Genomic DNA, 20,949 nt, shown 5'->3' with positions numbered 1-20,949 from the left:
AGAGACAAATGGAAATTTTATTATAACCCAAATAAAAAATAAAATAAACCTCAATGGATGGGCTCAAACAAGAAAATGGAATGGAGGGGACTCCCAGAGGAAACAATCAGTGAACTTTTAAAAATACAGAACAACAGAAATTACCCAATCTGAACCAAGAAAAATAAATAGACAAAATTAATAGAACCTCAGGGACCTGTGGGCCTAAATAAAAGATCCAACATTCAAGTCCTTGGGGTCCAGGAAAGGGAGAAGAAAAAGGGTGAGGTTTACAAAGTATTCCAAGGTATAATGGTTGAAAACTTTCCAAATTTGACTCAACATATACCTATAGATTTAAGAAGCTGAGCAAATCCCAAAACACAATGTAGTTAAATTTCTAAAAGCTAAAGAGAAGGAAAAATATCTTGAGAGCAGCATGTGAGAAACGCCATGCCTACAGGAGAATGACAATGATTTACAGTAAAAAAAAAAAAAAAAACAAACATGGTGGCCAAAAGGAAGTAGCATAAAATTTTTGAAGTGCTGAAAGAAAAGAATGTCAATCCAGAATTCTGTATCTAGTGAAAATATCCTTCAGGAATGAAAGAAAAATTAAAATATTTTGAATTAAGAAAAACAAGAAATCTGTTCATTTAGAACTTACTCTTTGAATAAGCTAACAATTTTCTAAGCAGAAAGGAAATGATAAAGAAAGGTATCCTGGGCTGGGGTTGTGGCTCAGTGGTAGCATGCTCATGCATGAGGTTCAATTCTCAGTACTACATAAAAGTAAAATAAAGATTACTGTGTCCACCTAAAACTAAAAAATAAACTTTAAAAAAAGAAAAACAAAGAAAGGTATCCTGGAACATCAGTAAGGAATAACAATGTAAAGAATTTAAAAAATGGTTAAATAAAATGTTTCCTTCTCTTCAACTTTTGTTAAATTATGTTTTGTGTTAAAGTGAAAATCATACTGTTTTCAGTCAACCATAGTGGCACACAACTGTAATCCTAATGGCTCAAGAGGCAGAGGCAGAGTATCACAAACTTGAGGCCAGCCTCAAAATTTAGCAAGCCTCTAAACAACTTAGTGAGACCCTGTCTCAAAATTTTAAAAAAGGGCTGGGGATGTATCTCAGTGGTAAAGTGCCCCTGAGTCCTATCCTGAGTACCAAAGGAGGGGAAAAAAGGTTTTCCTAAAATATATACAGAAGAATTATTTAACTGTGTTATATAGAGTATGTAAAGGAAGGTAAGGTTCTGTATTACACCCACACAGGTAAAAGGTTGACACCAATAGACTGTGACAAACTTAAAAACCACTAAAAACAAAATACAAGTAACATACTAAGCCAAATGTAGTGGTGCATGATTATAATCCCAGCTACTTGGGAGGCTAAAGCAGGAGATTCACAAGCTGGAGATCAGCCTGGGCAACTTAGTGAGATCCTATATCAAAACAAATAATTAAAAGGGTTGGGGAGGTAGCTCATAGCACAACATCCCTGGTTTCAATCCCCAGTAACAAACACATACACACACACACACACAAGAAATACACTAAGAATAATACATATAAATAAAAATGGAATTTCAAAAGTATTTAAATAACTTACAGTAGGCAGAAAATAGAAAATAAACAAAAACAAAGAAAAATGGCAGAATTAATCATAACATATATTAAATGTACACTTAATTTCAGATCTTATAAATTCACTGCATTTGATGTAAGTGATCAATACATCAAATGACTCCCTTAAAAAAAAACTCACTTTAATTATGATATGAGTAAGTTAAAAATAGAAAAGGAAAAAAAAATCACACATGTGTTAAACCAAAGAAGCAAGAGTAGCTACATAAAGAGACAAACTTCACAGCAAAGAAAACTATGAGAGACTGAGAGGGCAAAAGGGACATTATGTATTGATAAAAATGTTCATCCAAAAACAAGAAACAGTAATGATAAATATGCATGCACCAAACAACTCAGCTGGAAAATGCATGAAGCAAAAATGATAAAGCTGAAAGGAGAAATAAATTCAAAGTTGTCCTTTTTTTGCAAATGATTTGATTTATCTATGTAGAAAAATGCCATAAATTTTGGATATGTTCAGTACAAAGGATGTAAGACAAAGGGTGAAAAAAACAATTTTATTTCCATGTATTAGCAATGATGACATGGAAACAAAAAATTAAAATACAATATCATTTATAATATCACTCAAAAGAATATGAAGTGCTTGGGTATAAATCAGACAAAATGTGTACAGGATTTATATACCAAAAGCCACAAAATGCTGATAAAAGAACGCCTCCCCCCCCCCACACACACACGGGGTATACAAAAATAAATAAATAAAAGAAATTTAGAGATCTAAATAAATGCAGAGACCAGATTCATATTGGAAAACTCAACATACTACAGATAACAAATCTCCTCAAATTGATCTAAATGTTTAATACAATTCCTATCGCAATTCTATTTAAGAATTTTTGTGGCTACAGAGAAAAGAAAAAATGAAAATTTATAGGAGAAAGCAGAGGAACTAGAATAGCTACAACAATTTTAAAGAAAGAAATGAAGTTGAAGGCATCAGTCTTCCTGATTTCAAGACATAGCTACAACAACCAAGATTGTGTGCTACTGACAGGACAATAGATGAATAATAAATCCCAAAATAGAATCATTCATATATGCCTAATTTGATTTTTAAAGGTTCAGGAAGAATTCAGTAGAAAATGGGTAGTCTTTTCTAACAACTGATGATAGAGCAATTGAATATGTGTAAGCAAAAACAAAAAACAACAATAACAAAAAAATCTTGACCTAAATGCCAAACCATATATAGAACTACCTAAAGCAGATCACAGATTTAATATAAAATAAACTATAAACATTCTAAGCAAAAGAAAAAGAAAACAGGATCTAGGGCCAGGCAAAGCACTTCTAATCTTGTGAACAAAAATATAATTCATAGCAAGAAATATTGATAAATCGAACTTCACTGGGAATAAGACTCTGCTCTATGAGAAACCATGTTGAAAGGATGGTCTACAGACTAGAAGAGAATATTTGCAGGCAACATGTCTGATCAAGAACAAGTATTTAAAAAACACTGGGGGCTCAACAGTCAAAAATTAGAAAATGGAAAAAGGACATAAAGAGATTTTTAACATCATCAGTCAATAGGAAAATGTAGACAAAAATCACAATGAAATATAAGAATGGTTAAAACAAAATAATTTGACACCACCAAATACTAGAAAGGATGCAGAGAGAAACTGGATTATTGATATTTTCTAGGAAAGTAAAATAGTGTAACCACTATGGAAAAGAGTTTGGTAGTTTCTGAAAAAACTAAACATGCATTTACCATAAAACTTTATGGACACTCCTATGCATTTATCTCATTTATATTTATATGAAAGTGTACAAAAATGCTTACTGCAGTTTTCTTCATAATAGCAAAAAACGCCTATGTAATCCATATGTTTTTCAATGAGTTAATAGGCAAAAAACTGATATGTTCACACCAGAGTAGTACACATCAACTAAGAATAAACTACTGATACATTTAACAACTCAGAATAATCTCCAGTTATGTTGAGTGAAAAAAAAAAAAAAAAACTAATGTAAAAAGATAACACAATATACGATTCCATTTATTTGCTCTGTCTTGATGATATCAATGTTAATATCCTGGCTGTGATATTATACTATAGTTTTTGCAAGATACTACCATGCAAGGTAGAATACACAATATGTCTATATTCTTTCTTATAACTGAGTATGAATATATAATTACCTCTAAATAATTGAGTATTTAAAAAGCCATCAAAAACAAAATTTTTAAAAACATCAATCTATACAAATATTTGAAAACATCTCACCTAATGGAGACTAGAACATTTAAATTCTCTAAAGTTATGTCATATCTGACATCCATGTAAAATCTGGACATTTTTAGAAATAGATTTCCTGAATGCATTAATGCAATCAAAAGTAATGTTCTACATACAGTGCTCAAAAAAAAAAAAAAAACAAGAAAAAACAAACAAAACTAAAATCCTGAATTTTTTTTTTTTTTTTTTTTTTTTAATCCTGAATGTTTATGCCAATGAAATTAGCTGAGCATTTACTTTTGTATTCTTTTTTCTATGACCGGCCGTACTGCGCTGATCCAGTCATCTTGATTGCAAGCACCTAGAAAGAAATTTTAAAACCAATTAAAACAAAAATAAGCGTAATCAACATCAACACTCCCTCAAAAATCTTTTTTTTCCCCCATTGGTTGTTCAAAACATTACAAAGCTCATGACATATCATCTTTCATACATTTGACTCAAGTGGGTTATGAACTCCCATTTTTACCCCAAACACAAATTGCAGAATCACATCGGTTACACATTCACATTTTTACATAATGCCATATTAGTGACTGTTGTATTCTGCTACCTTTCCTCAAAAATCTTTCTATAAATACGTTTAGCAAATTCAGGACAGTAAGTCATTTTAGCATTACTATATTAAGCTTTAATTCTTATTGTCTTGATTAAAGATTAGGAGAGAGAATATTAGCATAATTTATACTGTCATATTATTGTCTTACATGGGAGATACTAAGCAAATATTTGAGGAAGTAATAAATTAGGAAGTTTATTCATTTGAACTCACAATCCTGTGAGATAAGGGTAACTACCCTGACTTTACAGATGATAAAACTATAAGATTAGAAAGACTAACCCACATGTTAGGACAAAATAAGGATTCAATCCTTATTTACCTGACTCCCACAATCCTAACTTAAAAATTAAAAAGTGAAATTCATCCATAATGTGAGTACAATTTTACCCAAATGTTTTAATCTTCTTTTCACTAAAAGTTATAGCATAGCTACCAGTTGTACAGTAAAACTGGCTGTTTTATCTTTTACTTCCTTTATATTTGATAATTCTAATGAATAAAGAATGTTGACCAGATAAGCAAGAGAGAATATTGCACAGTGGGGAAAACAAGCATCTACAGAATTGAAAGAACTTTCTATAAATTTTCTGTAAAAGACACAGAAAAATACATATCTTAAAATATAAAGGAAGCATGTAAATTCACATTAAATAAACTACTGGTTCTATACAAGAATGTGGTCAAAAAGTACAAACAAAACGAGCGTACATTAACTTTTTTTTTCAATGCTGGGGATTGAACCCAGGGCCTCACACATGCCAAGAGCTCTACCATGAGCTATAACCCAGTCCTAAAGAATTTTTAATATAAAAGTACAAAATTTGGGGCTGGGATTTTGGCTCAGTGGTAGAGTGCTCACCTAGCATGCCCGAGGTACTGGGTTCGATCCTCAGCACCACGTAAATGTAAAATAAAGATGTTGTGTTCACCTAAAACTTAAGAATAAATATTTTTAAAAATTTAAATTAAAAAAAAGTACAAAATTTTATGAATAGCATATAATATCAGATTCTCAACTAAAACAAGTTCTGCTGGACTTCATTCAATCCATTTTAAAAAGGAAAAGAGAAAATTTAATGAGCTCATAATAAGGAGTTAAAATTATTCATGGATGGGCTTGGATGCAGTCTAGCATGTACAAGTTCCTGGGTTCAATTCCCAGCACTGTGGGGGGCAAAAAAAAAACAAATTCCGTGGATCATTGTTTTAGTATTATTTCAGAACTACAGACTGTACCCTTAATAACCATTTATCATCTTTCCTTAAGGTTAAAGACAGGGTAAGATAAGGACAATTTTGCCCTTTAGTACAAAGAAGAGCACAATAACATTCTATCTAAATACAAAGAAAGATATTTAATAGGAGATTGCTGAACAGTAAATTAAAGTGATTGTTAATGATCCAACTTCAAATTAAAAAAAAAAAAAATTTACCTCAGCCTCACAAGACGCTGGGATTACAAGCATGAGCCACCAAACTCAAGCCAAATGAAAATATTTTATTCCAAGATGATGTAAGAAATGCTTGTTATCCCCCAGTAAATAAAAATGACAATAACAACCTTTTAAATTTACTGAGTATTTTTTTAAGTTAACTGGAAAATAAAATGTAAATTATGTAATCTGTGGGTTAAAAAAATATTTTCTCTTAGAAAAAAAATTAAAGGTCAATTGAATTATTGCAGTTAACATGTCATTCCTATGTTATTTTAATTCCATAAAAAGCTAACACTTTCATATTATACTACCTTATAGTAACCTCCACTTTTAAAATGTAAGCAGTACTATAGTTTAAATAAAGATGAATAGTCAACTTTTTTGTCCTTGTCAAAATAAATACTAGGGCTGGGGTTGTGTTGGAGATAGAGCGCTTGCCTAGCTTGCAACAAGCACTCACCTTGATCCTCAGCACTACATAATAAAAATAAAATAAAGATATTGTGTCAATCTACAACTAAAAAATAAATGTTTAAAAAAAAAATTTAAACACCAAGAAACCAGATTACCTAAATCAATTGGTCCTTCTCTTAATCCATCTAATTCATACAGTCTTCCATTAACAGGAACATAACTGACAAAGTGAAAAGCATCTTCTTCTTTGGCTGATGTTTTTGCATCAAATTCAAACATTTGCTGTCTATAGTTAAGAAAAAAACAATGAGACAAAGAAACAAAAACAGAAACTGTACTTATTTAACATAAAGACTCATTACCTGGCAAAACTGTTGTGTACTTGTCGAATCACATCTGAATTGCTCAGTGCCAAACCTTTCATCTAAAACAATTTCAGAAGCAGTATATCAAAATAAGAACTATGACAAAGAGGTCATTTTATGATTAGGAAGAAGATTTTACTCACAGCTGCATCAAAACTTTGTGAAAATTCTTTAAACTCTGATAATGTCTCTCCTAAATGAACATCTTGATGAGTACAGTTCAATAACACACTTACAATGGCTTGAGTGGCACATGCATTGTTAATTACCTATAAAACATAAAAGCAAAGATATTATTAATTTTTTAAGTTTTTAACTGGTGAAAATGACCCCCAAAATATATTAGTAGTTTCCAATTTTTATTTCATAGACTTAGCATAAAAATAATAAAAATGTTTGATTTCTAGTCTAGTCTATTTTCAGGAATTGGCTGCAATTCCAGAGTTGATTCTATAAAACAAAGAAAACAAATGAACTTACAACATTAATGAAAGCCAATTCAGTTAAGGTTACAAGACCAATCATCCAACATAGCTGATTAAGCCAAATGAACTTATCCTCCCTTCACTCACTTCCTCCTAAACATATTTCTGCCTATTCAACCCATCTACGTGTCTTTTAGATAATCCTGCAACAACTCATATTAGTTTCTACTCTCATTTGAATCCTCCCAAAGAATATATAATGTCCACTCAATCAGTTTTTACAGTTTTGTACTCCAGCTATTAAAATGTTCATTTAACAAAAAGCCATGTAGCTTTCTAGGCACTTCACATATAAACAAATTTGTTTTGTTTTGTTTTGGCACCAGGGATTAAATGTAGGGGTGTTCAAGCACTGAGTCACATCCTCAACCCCCACCATTTTTTATTTTTTATTCAAGACAGGGTCTTACTAAATGTCTCAGAGCCTCACTAAGTTGCTGAGGCTGGCTTTGAACTTGAGATCCTCCTACCTCAGCCTCCGGAGCTACTGGGATTACAGGCCTGTGCCCCATGCCTGGCTCATTTATTAAATCTTTTAATCCTTCTAACCTATGAAGAAGAAGAACTATTCTTTGGGTTTTGCTGTTGTTGTTTTTTTGTTTGTCTTTGTCGGCAGCACTGGGGATCAAATCCAGAACCTGACTCGTGCTAGATAAATGCTACAATCCTCATCCCTAACTTTTTCTTTCTTCTTTTTTTTTTTTTTGAGTGCAGGGGATCTAACTCAGGGCCTCATACATGCTAAGCAGCTGCTATACCACTGAGCAACAACCCCAGCCTAAAGAAGCAACATTCTTATTCTTGCTTTATACTTGTGAAAGCTGAGACACAAAAAGGTTAAGACTATATTCTCAACTAAGGTACTTTCTCTTACTCCCCATCTTAACAGACATGATAAGACTGTGTTCTCCATTCTCTTCTTCCCAATTCCTAACAAATATAATACCACTATCATTTCTATAATTCCTCTATGAAAGTAGTATGTATTCAAAATCATCTCAGAATTGATGATTTAGAGGAGATCTGGAATCCAATTAACATTGTCACTGATTTCTATTAACATAAACTTTGATGTGAATCAGTTCTTTACTGAATTTGGATGATAAATTTTAATGATTAAAGAAGACCATAAATGTGGCTTAACTAAAACTTTCTAATATTTAACTTTCCCTTATCTTGGGCTAAAATTACCTAGGATAAAATTGTCTGATGACAGGAGTACAGTGAAGTCAGAGTTCACACATTCTTTCAAAATCATAACACATTACATCAATGCTGGGTTACATAGCAAAGCTTTTAGAGTTATCTATGAAACATTTCTATGACCTAAGCACTTCAAATCTGCAACCTACCACTTTACATTTTTTTTTACAGAAGTAGAAAAAAATGTCCTATAGTTGCTGATATTTCTCTTTTAATGTGAATAACAATTTATAAAGTCCATGAACAATTATAGCTTATAGCTTATCTTGTGCATGTGTCTCAAGAAGAGTAATGACAGTGTACATGGGAACATGGGAATAAAAACACTTCAAGTTTTTAAAAGAGTTTAGTGGCACTAAGTGGTTATGCTATACACAGTAAAGAATTACCAAAAGAAGGGGAAAAAAATTAAAAAGTATAGCCACTCTTTCAAATAATATTTGCCAGTCTTTGTGGAAAATGCTGAACAATGAACAAGAGAGATGTGATCTTTGTCCTTATGAAACCAACAAAATATTACCATATATATGTGTGTCTATACATAGATATATGTACATATTTGAGAAAAGTTTGTAACTTACACGACAAAAAACCTAATGCAATATATATTATTTATGTGATCCCCAACTTTTTAAATTCTTTATTATGAATATTCTATATACTCTGGTTTTTAACACATTTTAAAGTTAAGTAGTAGAGTTCAACAACAGAAACAAAAATAGAACAGGGGTCACAAGCAGAGCTAGCCCCAAACCTTAAGAATTTGGCTTGAATTCCTTTGATGAGGTATACACTTTAGTTTATCAGAGCTCTTTCATTTCATGTCTCTTATACACAACAATTCACATATTGATGTTGTCAACCTGATATTGCAGGCATTTTATTATGTAACCTTGTACTCAAGAATAACTTCTTTTCAAAACTTATGAAGAAAAAAAAAAAAAAACATGGTAGATGCCCTGGGGAATAATACTCAGCCTAAAGTACTACATATATAATCAATCTTCATTGAGTCATAGCTATAGCAATATAAACAAACTAAATTTTAACATTTATTAACAGTCCAGAAAAAAAACAGTATAGAAGGTAAATTATGGTTTCTTAAAAGAAATGTTACTTTAGAATGTGCCTATAGTTCTAGCAAGTAGCTGGCTGATTAAGGAAGCAAAGGCAGACAGATCCCTTGAGCCCAGGAGTTTGAACACCTGGGCAACATAGCAAGACCCCATCTCAAAATAACAAAACGTTTTAAAAAGTAGAGATAAATGTGCTACTTATCACCAAAAAGAGAACAATAAAACCAAAAGAGTTAAAGAAGAAATCATTTTACAATGGAGTATCAGATAAGGTTTCCCTATATGTGAAATTTTAACAGGGCTTTGAAAACTTGGACCTAGAGAACAGAGAATGAAATTTATTCTATGAAATAAAGAGTTTGAACAAAGAAACAAAATAAGAGGATATATTTAAGAGGTAAAGAGCATACTGATTTACAGTAAATCACTGACCTTGAGGATTACTATAAGAGTAAAAAGTTTTACTAGGGAAATAAAAATTAATACTGCTTCAGAAAGACTCAGGTTTATAGGAATGATTGAAGGGAACTGAAACCAGTCATCTAGTGATAATGACAGTGTGAAGTAACTAGTAAAAGGTGGAAAATTAATAAAGTATAAATCACTTTCACACCAATTTGCAAATAAAAATCCAGAAGAAACCATTTTGAAAACTTATGCAGAAATGGAGAAATTCTGACAAAAAGTATCCTAATTCAAAATAACAAAAAAAGATAGAAACAGCCTGAATGGTCCTTTATTAAAGTGAAACAGTGGTTAAAAAAAAAAAAAAAATACTCTCAAACAGAAAACAACCTCAGATGATTTTACACACCAATTCTGCCAAATTTAAAGAAACAGATCATTTTACACACACACTTTATAACTTTAAAAGAGGAAATTCCATCTCATTTCATGAAGACAGCATGAACCTAAAAAAGTCAGTCATCACAAAAAGAAAAAGTGAGGCATATTTCATTAATAATATTGATTTTAAAAGCCTGAAACAAAATACTATTTAATCCAACAGTATATAAAAAGAAACCACACCATGACTTAATGGAGCTATTGGATGACTTAATATTAGAAAAATTCATAAATGTAATTAACTGAAGTAACCTACCAAAAAAGGAAATAAACAAAATCATCTAGAGGCAGAAAAAGCCTTTGAAAAAATTTAATACCCTTTCATAATAGACATTTGCTATTTAATAAGAGAACTTTTTACATAAGAATATATCTTTAAACAATTTCCTTATCTTAAAAAATTACATTAAAAAAAGCTGTAGTAAATATCCTAAATGGGTAAATAGTAAAAGTATTCCCTTTTAAAGTCACAAATGATTTTACAGGAAATCTCAGCCAAGCAATAAGACAAAATAATAATAATAATAATAATAGTAATAGTAATTAGATCCAAAAGAATTATTTTAAAAAAGAAAGAAAACAAAACTGGGGTTATTTGAAGATGATATGGTCATTTAGTTAGAAACACTCCATTCCCCCCAAAAATCCAACAAATTATTACAGAAAATAGGAAAGTTTTAGCAGGATGGCCAAATATATTAATACATAAAAGTGAATTGCATTTCTTAATACCAGTACAAATACTAGGAAAAAGTAACTGAAAACGAGATATTTACAACTATAATAAGATATCAAGAAATGAAGAATAAGCTGGGCATGGTGATGCATGCCTTTAATCCCAGTGACTCGGGAAGCTGAGGAAAGAGGATTGTTGAGTTCAAAGCCAGCCTCAGCAAAAGCGAGACCCATCTCTAAATAAAATATAACAGGGCTGGGTATGTGGCTCAGTGGCCAAGTGCCCCTGAGTTCAATCCCCAGTACCGAAAAAGAAATGAAGACTAAATCTAACAAAAGATCTATATCATCTAACAAAAGATCTATATCTACAGAAATATCACCTGACAAAATTATGCAACATTTTAAAATTCTAAATATAAAGAAATAGGAACCGACCATGTTCAGAAAGGTATACATTCTCCTTCAATTTATATATATACACATATATATATATATTCAGTGCTACTACTGTCAAAATTGTAACACGATTTTTCATACAACTTGGTAAGATTATAAAATTTCCACAAAAAGCATAGGACTAAGACAGCAGAGTTATTTCTGGAAAAAACAAGAGAAACGACCCATTACATATCATAACTTCAGAAGTCCAGACAATATTTAAGTATCATCATATAGTTAACTGAGTAGCAAAAATTAAAAAGGCCCAAGGATGTCATGTATTGGAATATGTGGTTTTTGTGCTAGTGAAAGTATAAACTGAAGAAATACTGAGAAAACATTTTGATACTGCCTCCTAGAGTTGTACATTTACCTGTCAGATGAAGTAGTAATTCTACTTCCAGAAGTACTGAAGGGCAAACTTGCATAAATAAAATAGGAAATGTACTAAAAAGCTTATAGCCCCACATAATTCACAGTAACACAAATGGAAAACCTAAATGGCAATCAACATCTACAGAAAAGCAAACAAACTGTATTATGTCCATGCAATTGATATTATGAACTATCATGATAAACAACTTATGCATAATTTTTTTTTTTTTTTTTTTTTTTTTTTGTGTGTGTGTGTGGTACTGGGGATTGAACCCAGAGATGCTCTACCATTGAGCTATGTCCCCAGCCCTTTTTATTTTTCATTTTGACACAGGCTCTTTTTAAGTAGCTCAAATTGCCCTCCAACTTTTTATCTTCTTGCCTCAGCCAACTGAGCCAATGGGATTATAGGCATGTACCACTGTGCCCAGCTACGCATGAAATTTAATAACATGATATTAAATGACAAAAAAAATGTATATTGAGTGTGATACTTTTATTGAGTAAAATTGTATATACACATCTTTTTAGGATAAAAATAGAAGGCTGAGGCAGGAAGACTGGGAGTTCAAAAGCAGTCTCAGCAAAAGCAAGGCACTAAGCAACTTATTAAGACCCTGCCTCTAAATAAAATACAAAATAGGGCTGGGGATGTGGCTCAGTGGCCAAGTGCTCAGTGGCCAAGTTCAATCCCCAGTACCTCTCCCCCAAAAAAAGAAAAAAATATATATGTACACATACATACACATATATACATGAAGAAAAGCACAGAAATGGTAAGCAGAATCAATGTGACAATTATACTAGATAGAAGGAGGGAAGGTAAAGGTTATGTTGAACAAAGGGTAGGAAAGGAAGAAAAACAGATGAAGTTTACAGTGGGTGGTGAGTTCTTAGGCACTTACTACATTTCTTAAAATATATAACTATATAACAAAATACATAAATGGAATCCATGAATTGTCCAATCATTAAGTGTGTATCATCTCTCAGGAATTATCATAACTCCATTCTTTGTACTTTATCAGTAAACTTTTTTTAAGGAAAAAAGAAAAACACAGGCATCACCATTAATATGACTTCCTCCTTTGTTCTCATGCAATCAATTACACATTAAAGGTGCTACCTATACCTACTAAATATTACTGCTTTCCTATCTGTTCACATATTTTCACATGGATTTCTGCAAAAGCTTCTTGGTAATATCTACTTTTAAATTCTGTACCAATTCTCTTTTTTTTGGTACTGGGGATTGTATCCAAGGGTGCTTTGCCATTGAGCAATATTTCTAGGCCTTTTAATTTTTTATTTTGAGATAAAGAAAATATCTTCCATGGTCTGACCTGTCTGCATGTACAGGCTAACAGTTGTTCTCCCATATCTATCTTCTCCTCACAAAAGATTAGACTATCACATTTTACCTAGGCCCATGGTCACATAGAATGAAGACAAATTCCCTAGTCTCCTTTACAGTTTAACTCAAGTTATTGAGGTTTTTGTGGGTTTTTTTTGTATTTTTTTCTTTCTTTTTTTTTATTGGTTGTTCAAAACATTATAAAGCTCTTGACATATCATATTTCATACATTAGATTCAAGATGGTTATGAACTCCCAATTTTACTCCAAATACAGATTGCAGAATCACATCGGTTACACATCCACATTTTTACATAATGCCCTATTAGTAACTGTTGTATTCTGCTACCTTTCCTATCCTCTACTATTCCCCCTCCCCTCCCCTCCCATCTTCTCTCTCTACCCCATCTACTGTAATTCATTTCTCTCCTTGTTAATTTTCCCATTCCCCTCACAACCTCTTATATGTAATTTTGTATAACAATGAGGGTCTCCCTCCATTACCATGCAATTTCCTTTTTCTCTCCCTTTCCCTCCCACGTCATGTATCTGTTTAATGTTAATCTTTTCTTCCTGCTCTTCCTCCCTGCTCTGTTCAAGTTATTGAGTTTTAGACAAAGAGAAGAAAGCTTGTGACCCAGGTAAATTCTAGAAAAGGTCCATAAAAGAAACAAAGTGTACAACTGTCCCCTTCTTGCTGTCTGAAATATGGAAATGAGAGAACAGACGAAGTAATAGCAATCATCTTAGACCATTAAGAAACCTCTGGAATAGAAGACATACCCAAAGGAACAAAATGAAAAAACCTGCAACCTTGATGGCTTTGGACATAAAAGGGGGAGGGAGACTATTTGTTATAAACAATCGTTTCTCTAAACCTAACTGTATTTAAACCTAATATACCGTGTATTCACCTTCATATCTCAGGACATCTCCCCTTTGCTCTCTATCTCCAGCAATACTGGCTTCCCTCTACTATCTTTTATTTGTCTCACTTCCATGTGCTATAAAGCTATTATTAACCTGGAATGATCCTCAACCTCTCTTCCTACTTAATACCCACTTAACCTTTATATATCAGCCCCTGTCACTTATTCAGAGAGACCTTCTTAAGACTTCCCTGACAACATCAAACCCCATTTTTATGTGTGTAGCAAAGAACTTGATCTCACCTAAAGAGAAGTATGGCCACTTGGCCCAGGAAGCCCTTGAAAAGTCATGCCCAAGAAAATGTCTCTGTTTACCTAGGGGCTTTGGTCCACACTGATTTTAAAAAGGAGAATGTGAGTGGAAGCTTTAGGTCAGCATTATCAGTTCAATCTCCTGTGGAGCTAAAGACTAAGCTCAGCCACATGGGTAACCAACCACACCTACATGACTCAGGCCCTGTAAGTATAACCATCAAGAACCAGTTCCTGTTCCCTGGATGGCAATAATCTGCATACTGTCACACAAAGCATTGCCAAGAAAGAACCATCTGTGACAACACTAGAAGACAGCTGGAAGCTCCACACATGGAACTCTCTTCTAGGTTCTTCCCTATGTGTCTCTTCCCTGATTTTATTTATCTATTTTTGATACTGGGGATTGAAGTGGGGGGGGGGGGGGGGGGCTTAACAACTGAGCCACATCCTCAGCCTTTTTTTACTTGTATTTTGAGACAGTCTCACTAAGTTGCTTGGGGCCATACTAAATTGCTGAAGCTGGCCTCAAACTTGCAATCCTGAGCCTCAGCCTTCCAAATTGCTGGGATTACAGCATATGCCACTGTGCCTGGCTTCCCTGATTTTAATCTGTATCTTTTTTCTGTAATAACCCTTCAGTGTGGGAATGGGGATGTGGCTCAAGTGGTAACGTGCTCACCTGGCATGCGTGAGGCACTGGGTTCGATCCTCAGCACCACATAAAAATAAAGATATAGAAAACAAAAAAATTGCCCTACAAATGTGAAATAAGTTAAAAAAAGAAAAAACTTCAGTGTAACAACTTTCAGGGATATCTGTGAGCCTTACTAGCAGATTATAGAACCTGAGGACTATCTTGTGAACTCCTCACATTGCAATTGCTATCAAGAGTGAGTGGGACACCAAACTCAATAGTTGGTGACCAAGTGAGGATTTTTAGATTAATCACAAATTTCGTAATACTGCTTTCATTTCACTCCATGTAGTACATATGACCACTGTAATTCTGCATTTAATTTATTAATTCCAATTTCCTGTACTATACTCTAAACACCTCTGAGGGCAGGCATCATGACAGCTTTTCATTCTTCAAGCACCTAGCACAATATCTGCCATATTTTAAGTGCTAATCATTCTTTCCTAAAAGAAAAAACAAGAGAGTCAGACACTGAAGCATGATTTTAAGCAAGTAAAGCATGCCTTAGTTTTTTCCCTAGTGAAACAATAATAAGAATGTAATGTTTTACATAGAAGTGTTACCAAAATGTCATTTCTGGATCCTTATATACAATCTGCAATTACTAGGATATAATTTCTTTTCTGGATATAAATAGAGACAGAAACAGAGACAGAGACACAGAGAGAGAGAGAGACACTGACTGTTGGTGTTTGTTTTTTGGATTTTTTGTTTAAGCAGGCAGGCAGTTCTGGGGATTGAACCAAGGTTCTCTCATGTGCAAGGCAAGCACTCTACCACTAAGCTATAAGATCAGCCCTTGATATTTCATTAATCAATGATATACACACATATACTTCCAATTACAGTAGATGACTAGCATAAGATGGCCAATGTTACCTCTCTAAAGGATATAACTCCATCTATAAATAGCAACACTATACATTTAATCTGTATACTCTTATCACAAGTAAAAATGATTTTAATTCTTTTTTTTTTTTTTCATCTGAAAATACTCCTAAGAGTCTAAACAGAATTGGAAGCTACTGAAGAATAAAATCAAGAATTATATATTTTGGACTGGGGCTGAAGCTCAGTGGTAAAGCAATTAGCTCACATGTGTGAGGCACTGCATCCTCAGCATCATATAAAAATAAATACATAAAAAGATATTGTGTCCATTTTCAACTAAAATTATAAAAAAAGAATTATATATTTAGCTAATGTGCATACAAGTCTCCCAGCTTAGGCTTATAAGAGTCATATACTAAGAAAACTGACATTATTGGAGAATTAGTGATCTATCCGTTTAATAAAAACTGCTAGCAATAATATAATACAAAATTGATATTATTAGGGAATCACTAATTTGACATCTTAATAAAGACAGCTAAAATATAATACACATAAAATATTAAATTACAGTAAAATAGAAATGGAACACAGAAATAGACAACTGACAAGTGACTCCAGAAATTATAAATTCAAACTCTAGTAGAGTATCATTTCTTTTTCTTTACAGTTTTTCATACACCTTAAAAATACCTAGGCCTTTATAAATCAGACATCTTTAGTGTCTTGCTGTTAGTGACTTCCAGAGTCCTTTATAATAGTCTTAAAGATGAACAGTTCAGTCTATATTTTCTGGATATCTACTATGTACCAGAAACTATATTTAAAAATAAAACCCCTAACTCCCAGGTTTATAGTCTGTGTGAAAGAAATACAATTAAATACACAGACATAAAAAATATGTAAGACTTTAAGAGTGGTTATTTCTAGAACAGAAATTATAAGTACTTCTTTTTTTTTGAATATTTATTTCTTAGTTTTCAGAGGACACAACATCTTTGTTTGTATGTGGTGCTGAGGATCGAACCCAGGCCGAACGCATGCCAGGCGAGCACGCTACTGCTTGAGCCACATCCCCAGCCCCTATAAGTACTTCTTTTTTAACTCACATGTCCTAAAATGCTTAAATTTTATATAATAGATATATATATTCTACTTATTGATCAAATGAGTCAAACTATTAAAAAATGGCTAGTAGAATCATAAGGTACTACAAGGATATTCACTTTCACAACTTTATTTCTATAATATAAAGTACTGCTATCTGGGGAAAAAAATGACAAGAATACAAACAGTAATGACTACTAAAGAACATTTTCACACTGTTGGTCAGACTGTACATTAGTACAACCACTATGGAAATCAGTATGTAGGTTCCTCAAAAGACTAGGCATGGAAGGAATCACCATATGACCCAGCTATATCACAATATTTATCCTAAAAAGTTAAAGTCATCATATTATAGTAATACATGCATACTCATGTTTATAATAGCACAATTCAGATTAGTCAAAAAAGCAGCATAGGAGTCCACCAATGGATGAGTACATAAAGAAAATGTGGTATATATATACACATTTTTATATGGAGTTTTATTCAGCCATAAGGAAAAATGAATTTTGTCATTTACAAGAAAATAGATGGAACTTGAGACCATTATGTTAAGCAAAAAAAGTTCAATTTGAAAGGTCGAGGGTCATATATTTTCTCTCATATGTGGAAGTTAGAGAGGAAAAAGTAAAAGAAAGGTGGGGAAGCTGACCTCATGAAAATCAAAAGGAAATCAGTATAGTAAAGGAACCAGGAAAAGGGAGAAGGGAAGGAAAAGGGGAAATACTGGGGAAGGACATTAGCCAAATTATATTTTTATATTGTGTGCATGTACAAATATGTAACAACAAATCCATTAATGTATAACTATAATGCACCAATAAAAATATAGAAAAATAAATAAAACCCTAAAAAATGGTACTTTCCTAAATCATAATAATAAAACCATATTTTCTTTAAAGTAAGAGAAAATTCTGATTTCTCTAAAAATACTCAATTTAGAAAGTCAAAGGAAAATGCAAAGAAGCAATAAGAGAAAAAGGAAAACAAATTACCAAGTAGAAAAGCAAAGACTTGACCTATAAGTTAGCAATAAGAACAAGCATTTTTGTTTTTCCACCTTTCTAAAAGTTAATCATGGCTGGGTGTGGTGGCACATGCCTGTAATCCCAGTAGCTTGGGAGGTTGTGGCAGCAGGATCGTAAGTTCAAAGCCAGCCTCAGCAATGGTGAGGCACTAAGCAACTAAGTGAGACCCTGTCTCTAAATAAAATACAAAAAAGGGCTGGGGATTTGGCTCAGTGGCCAAGTGCCCCTGAGTTCAATCCCCCATACCAAAAAAAAAGGTTACTCTTAATTACACTAAGCAATTTTGGGGATCTCTTAAATATAAGTTCAATTTTAAAACAAATGCAATCATAGTTAGCTTGAATTTTAAACAATAATCAAATTAATCAAACTAATTTATGAAAGTAATCATTCCCTTTTTCAGCTTTTCTAAATGATAAGCCAGATGATATTCAGGCATTCAGCAAAGTGAATTAAACTCAACTTCTGATCATTGTATAAACTAGAACAATAATTATTAAAGTGTAGTCCATGGATCTCTAGGAATACCTAAGACCTTTCTTTCTTAATGGGTTTGTAAGTTCAAAGAAAATAAATTGTTTCCATAACAATCCTAAGAGAGTTTTTAGCTTTTTTCCTGTTTTTCCATCTTCAGATGGCACAAAAGCAATGGTGTGAAAGTGCTGGTATTTTAGCACAAATCTAAATGTTGTATTAAATGTTTCACTGACACATATAGTTCAAAAAAAAAAAAAAAATCAAATGATACAAAGATCCAGTTTTATCAAAAAACAACTTTGACACAAAAGCAGTGAAAGTTATTTGTATTAAATTTTGACCTTGAAGTACAATTTTTTAATATTCTGTGTAATGAAATAGGAAATAAAAAAAAAACTGCTATGTATCAAGATATGCTTGTTATTTCAAAAAAAGGCACTTGTATGATAGTTTGTTATCAGTTAAGTTGGCACCTTTTTTTGGAACACCATTTTTATTTGACATAATACTTTTGTGTGTGTGTGTTGCTGGGGACTGAACCCAGGGCCTTGTGTATGCAAGGCAAGCACTCTACCAACTGAGCTATATCCCCAGCCCTAATATTTTATTTTACTTATTTATTTTTATGTGGTGCTGAAAATTGAACCCAGTGCGTTGCACATGCCAGGCAAGCACTCTACCACTGAGCTACAACCCCAGCCCAACACCATTTTTGTTTGATAGAACAAATGGAAGACAAATATGGTTTTCAGATAAGGCATTTGGCAAATATTTTCTTAAAACTTAGTGAAAATGAACCAATGATTTTTGAAGAAAACTCCTGATACTTGTTACTGACAAAATTTGCACTTTCAAGTAAAAATCAGAATTTTGTAAAATTTGGGACCAACATTGTGAGCTCAAAAATTTCCTGATACTTAATAACTTTTCCAAGGATATAGACAGAGACATTAACAAATGTGATTCACTGCTATTGTCAAATCACATCAAAAGTCAACACTTAGAAGAGGTATAAAAATCAGGAAATTTTCCAAAAGACCAACCCATGATGTTTCAAAATCATTGAAGATCAAAAAATCCACTTGAGGGCTGGAGATGTGGCTCAAGCGGTAGCGCGCTCGTCTGGCATGCGTGCGGCCCGGGTTCAATCCTCAGCACCACATACAAACAAAGATGTTGTGTCCGCCGAAAACAAAATAAATATTAAAAAATTCTCTCTCTCTCCTCTCTCTTAAAAAAAAAAAAAAGAAATCCACTTGAAGGACAAAATAATCCAAAGCATATTAGCATAACAAAGGACAAATTTCACACCAAAACTTATTTTTAAGGGTTCTATTGAACCAGACATTAAAGAGATTTGGAAATATTTTCAACAATCTCCTCACCAACTTTTCTGTTTTGTTAAATACAGTTATTTTTCATTAGAAATACATTATTTTGGGTGGGGAATATAGCTTAGTGATAGAATGTTAACCTAGCATATGCAATGCCCAGGATTCAATCCCTAGCACCACAAAAAAAAAAAAAAAAAAAGTTATTTATATGAGCATGTAATGACTTTATCACAGTTATTTTAAAATGAATTGACAAATATTTTAAGTGTTTCAGTTTTAATGTCTAATATGGGTAAATAATGACAGACAATCCCATTAAAAAAAAAAACTTCTTTGGGGCAATAATTTTTAGGTATACAAAGGAGCCCTGAGACAAAAAGTTTGAGGATTGCTACACAAGAAGCACACAGACAGACCAGACTCCCTTGGTTCTTGAGACCTTTCAGAGTATCAAAGAACCATACCTGCTTTGCAAAAAATATTGTGTCAAGTCTGGAATCCTGAACAACAGAGCCTGCTGGTTCTTCTCCTGGCTGCCACTTGAAAAGAAAAATTAAGCCATGAACTGGCCTACAAAATAAAAAAATAAATTAGTGACACCAAACTCTGACTCTTTTATAACACTGTTAATATGTTAAATTATAATCAGCTATTTAACAAATACAAAACTAATTAAGTAAACTATTAAGTAAATATGAGAAATTTTTAAGATTGCTACTGCCATTTATAGCTTTGAATGTTGCCTCAGAGCCTAATAAAACTAAAACTTACATAGGATAACACAGAATTATAATAAAAGGTTTATTCTCAAATCTATGGACTATTCACTGATACTTTATATCAATTCATTTAAAAATAGAAAATTAAGAACATAGCAAAACTAAAAGCTATTAAACTTGACTGAATTCTAACATATATGAATAAAGTTGCTACAGAATGTTTACAGATAAACAGCTGATAGCACATATATTAAGAAGTCACCTACATTATTAGATTCATGGACAAACCTACTACAGTACGAATGGCTGCCATCATCTCAATACATAATGAAGTCATTCACATTCCTAACAGAATCACTGATGAGCACAAAACATTAAATCACCACTTTAGGATTTTCTCCACTTTTTCACAGTGGCATTCTCCTCATCAAAAATCTTTCCCCATTTT

General features: G+C 32.6%; 1 protein-coding gene across 4 annotated transcripts in view; it reads right to left on the bottom strand.

Moving 5' to 3' along the window:
• Nucleotides 1-20,949, bottom strand: part of Uchl5 (ubiquitin C-terminal hydrolase L5) — a 42,311-nt gene that overhangs the window by 12,475 nt on the left and 8,887 nt on the right. For all 4 annotated transcript variants that reach the window (XM_076831896.1, XM_076831897.1, XM_076831894.1 and 1 more), the window contains exons 3-7: nucleotides 20,247-20,352; nucleotides 6,809-6,934; nucleotides 6,663-6,724; nucleotides 6,456-6,586; nucleotides 4,126-4,189 (exon numbers count right to left, since the gene is read on the bottom strand). In XM_076831896.1, the coding sequence (XP_076688011.1) occupies nucleotides 4,126-4,189; nucleotides 6,456-6,586; nucleotides 6,663-6,724; nucleotides 6,809-6,934; nucleotides 20,247-20,352 (489 nt within the window). The remainder of the gene's footprint in view (nucleotides 1-4,125; nucleotides 4,190-6,455; nucleotides 6,587-6,662; nucleotides 6,725-6,808; nucleotides 6,935-20,246; nucleotides 20,353-20,949) is intronic.

The sequence above is a fragment of the Callospermophilus lateralis genome, chromosome 13 (assembly GCF_048772815.1).
Source record: "Callospermophilus lateralis isolate mCalLat2 chromosome 13, mCalLat2.hap1, whole genome shotgun sequence".
Classification (NCBI taxonomy): Eukaryota; Metazoa; Chordata; class Mammalia; order Rodentia; family Sciuridae; genus Callospermophilus; species Callospermophilus lateralis.
This window is presented reverse-complemented; position numbering and strand designations above follow the sequence as displayed.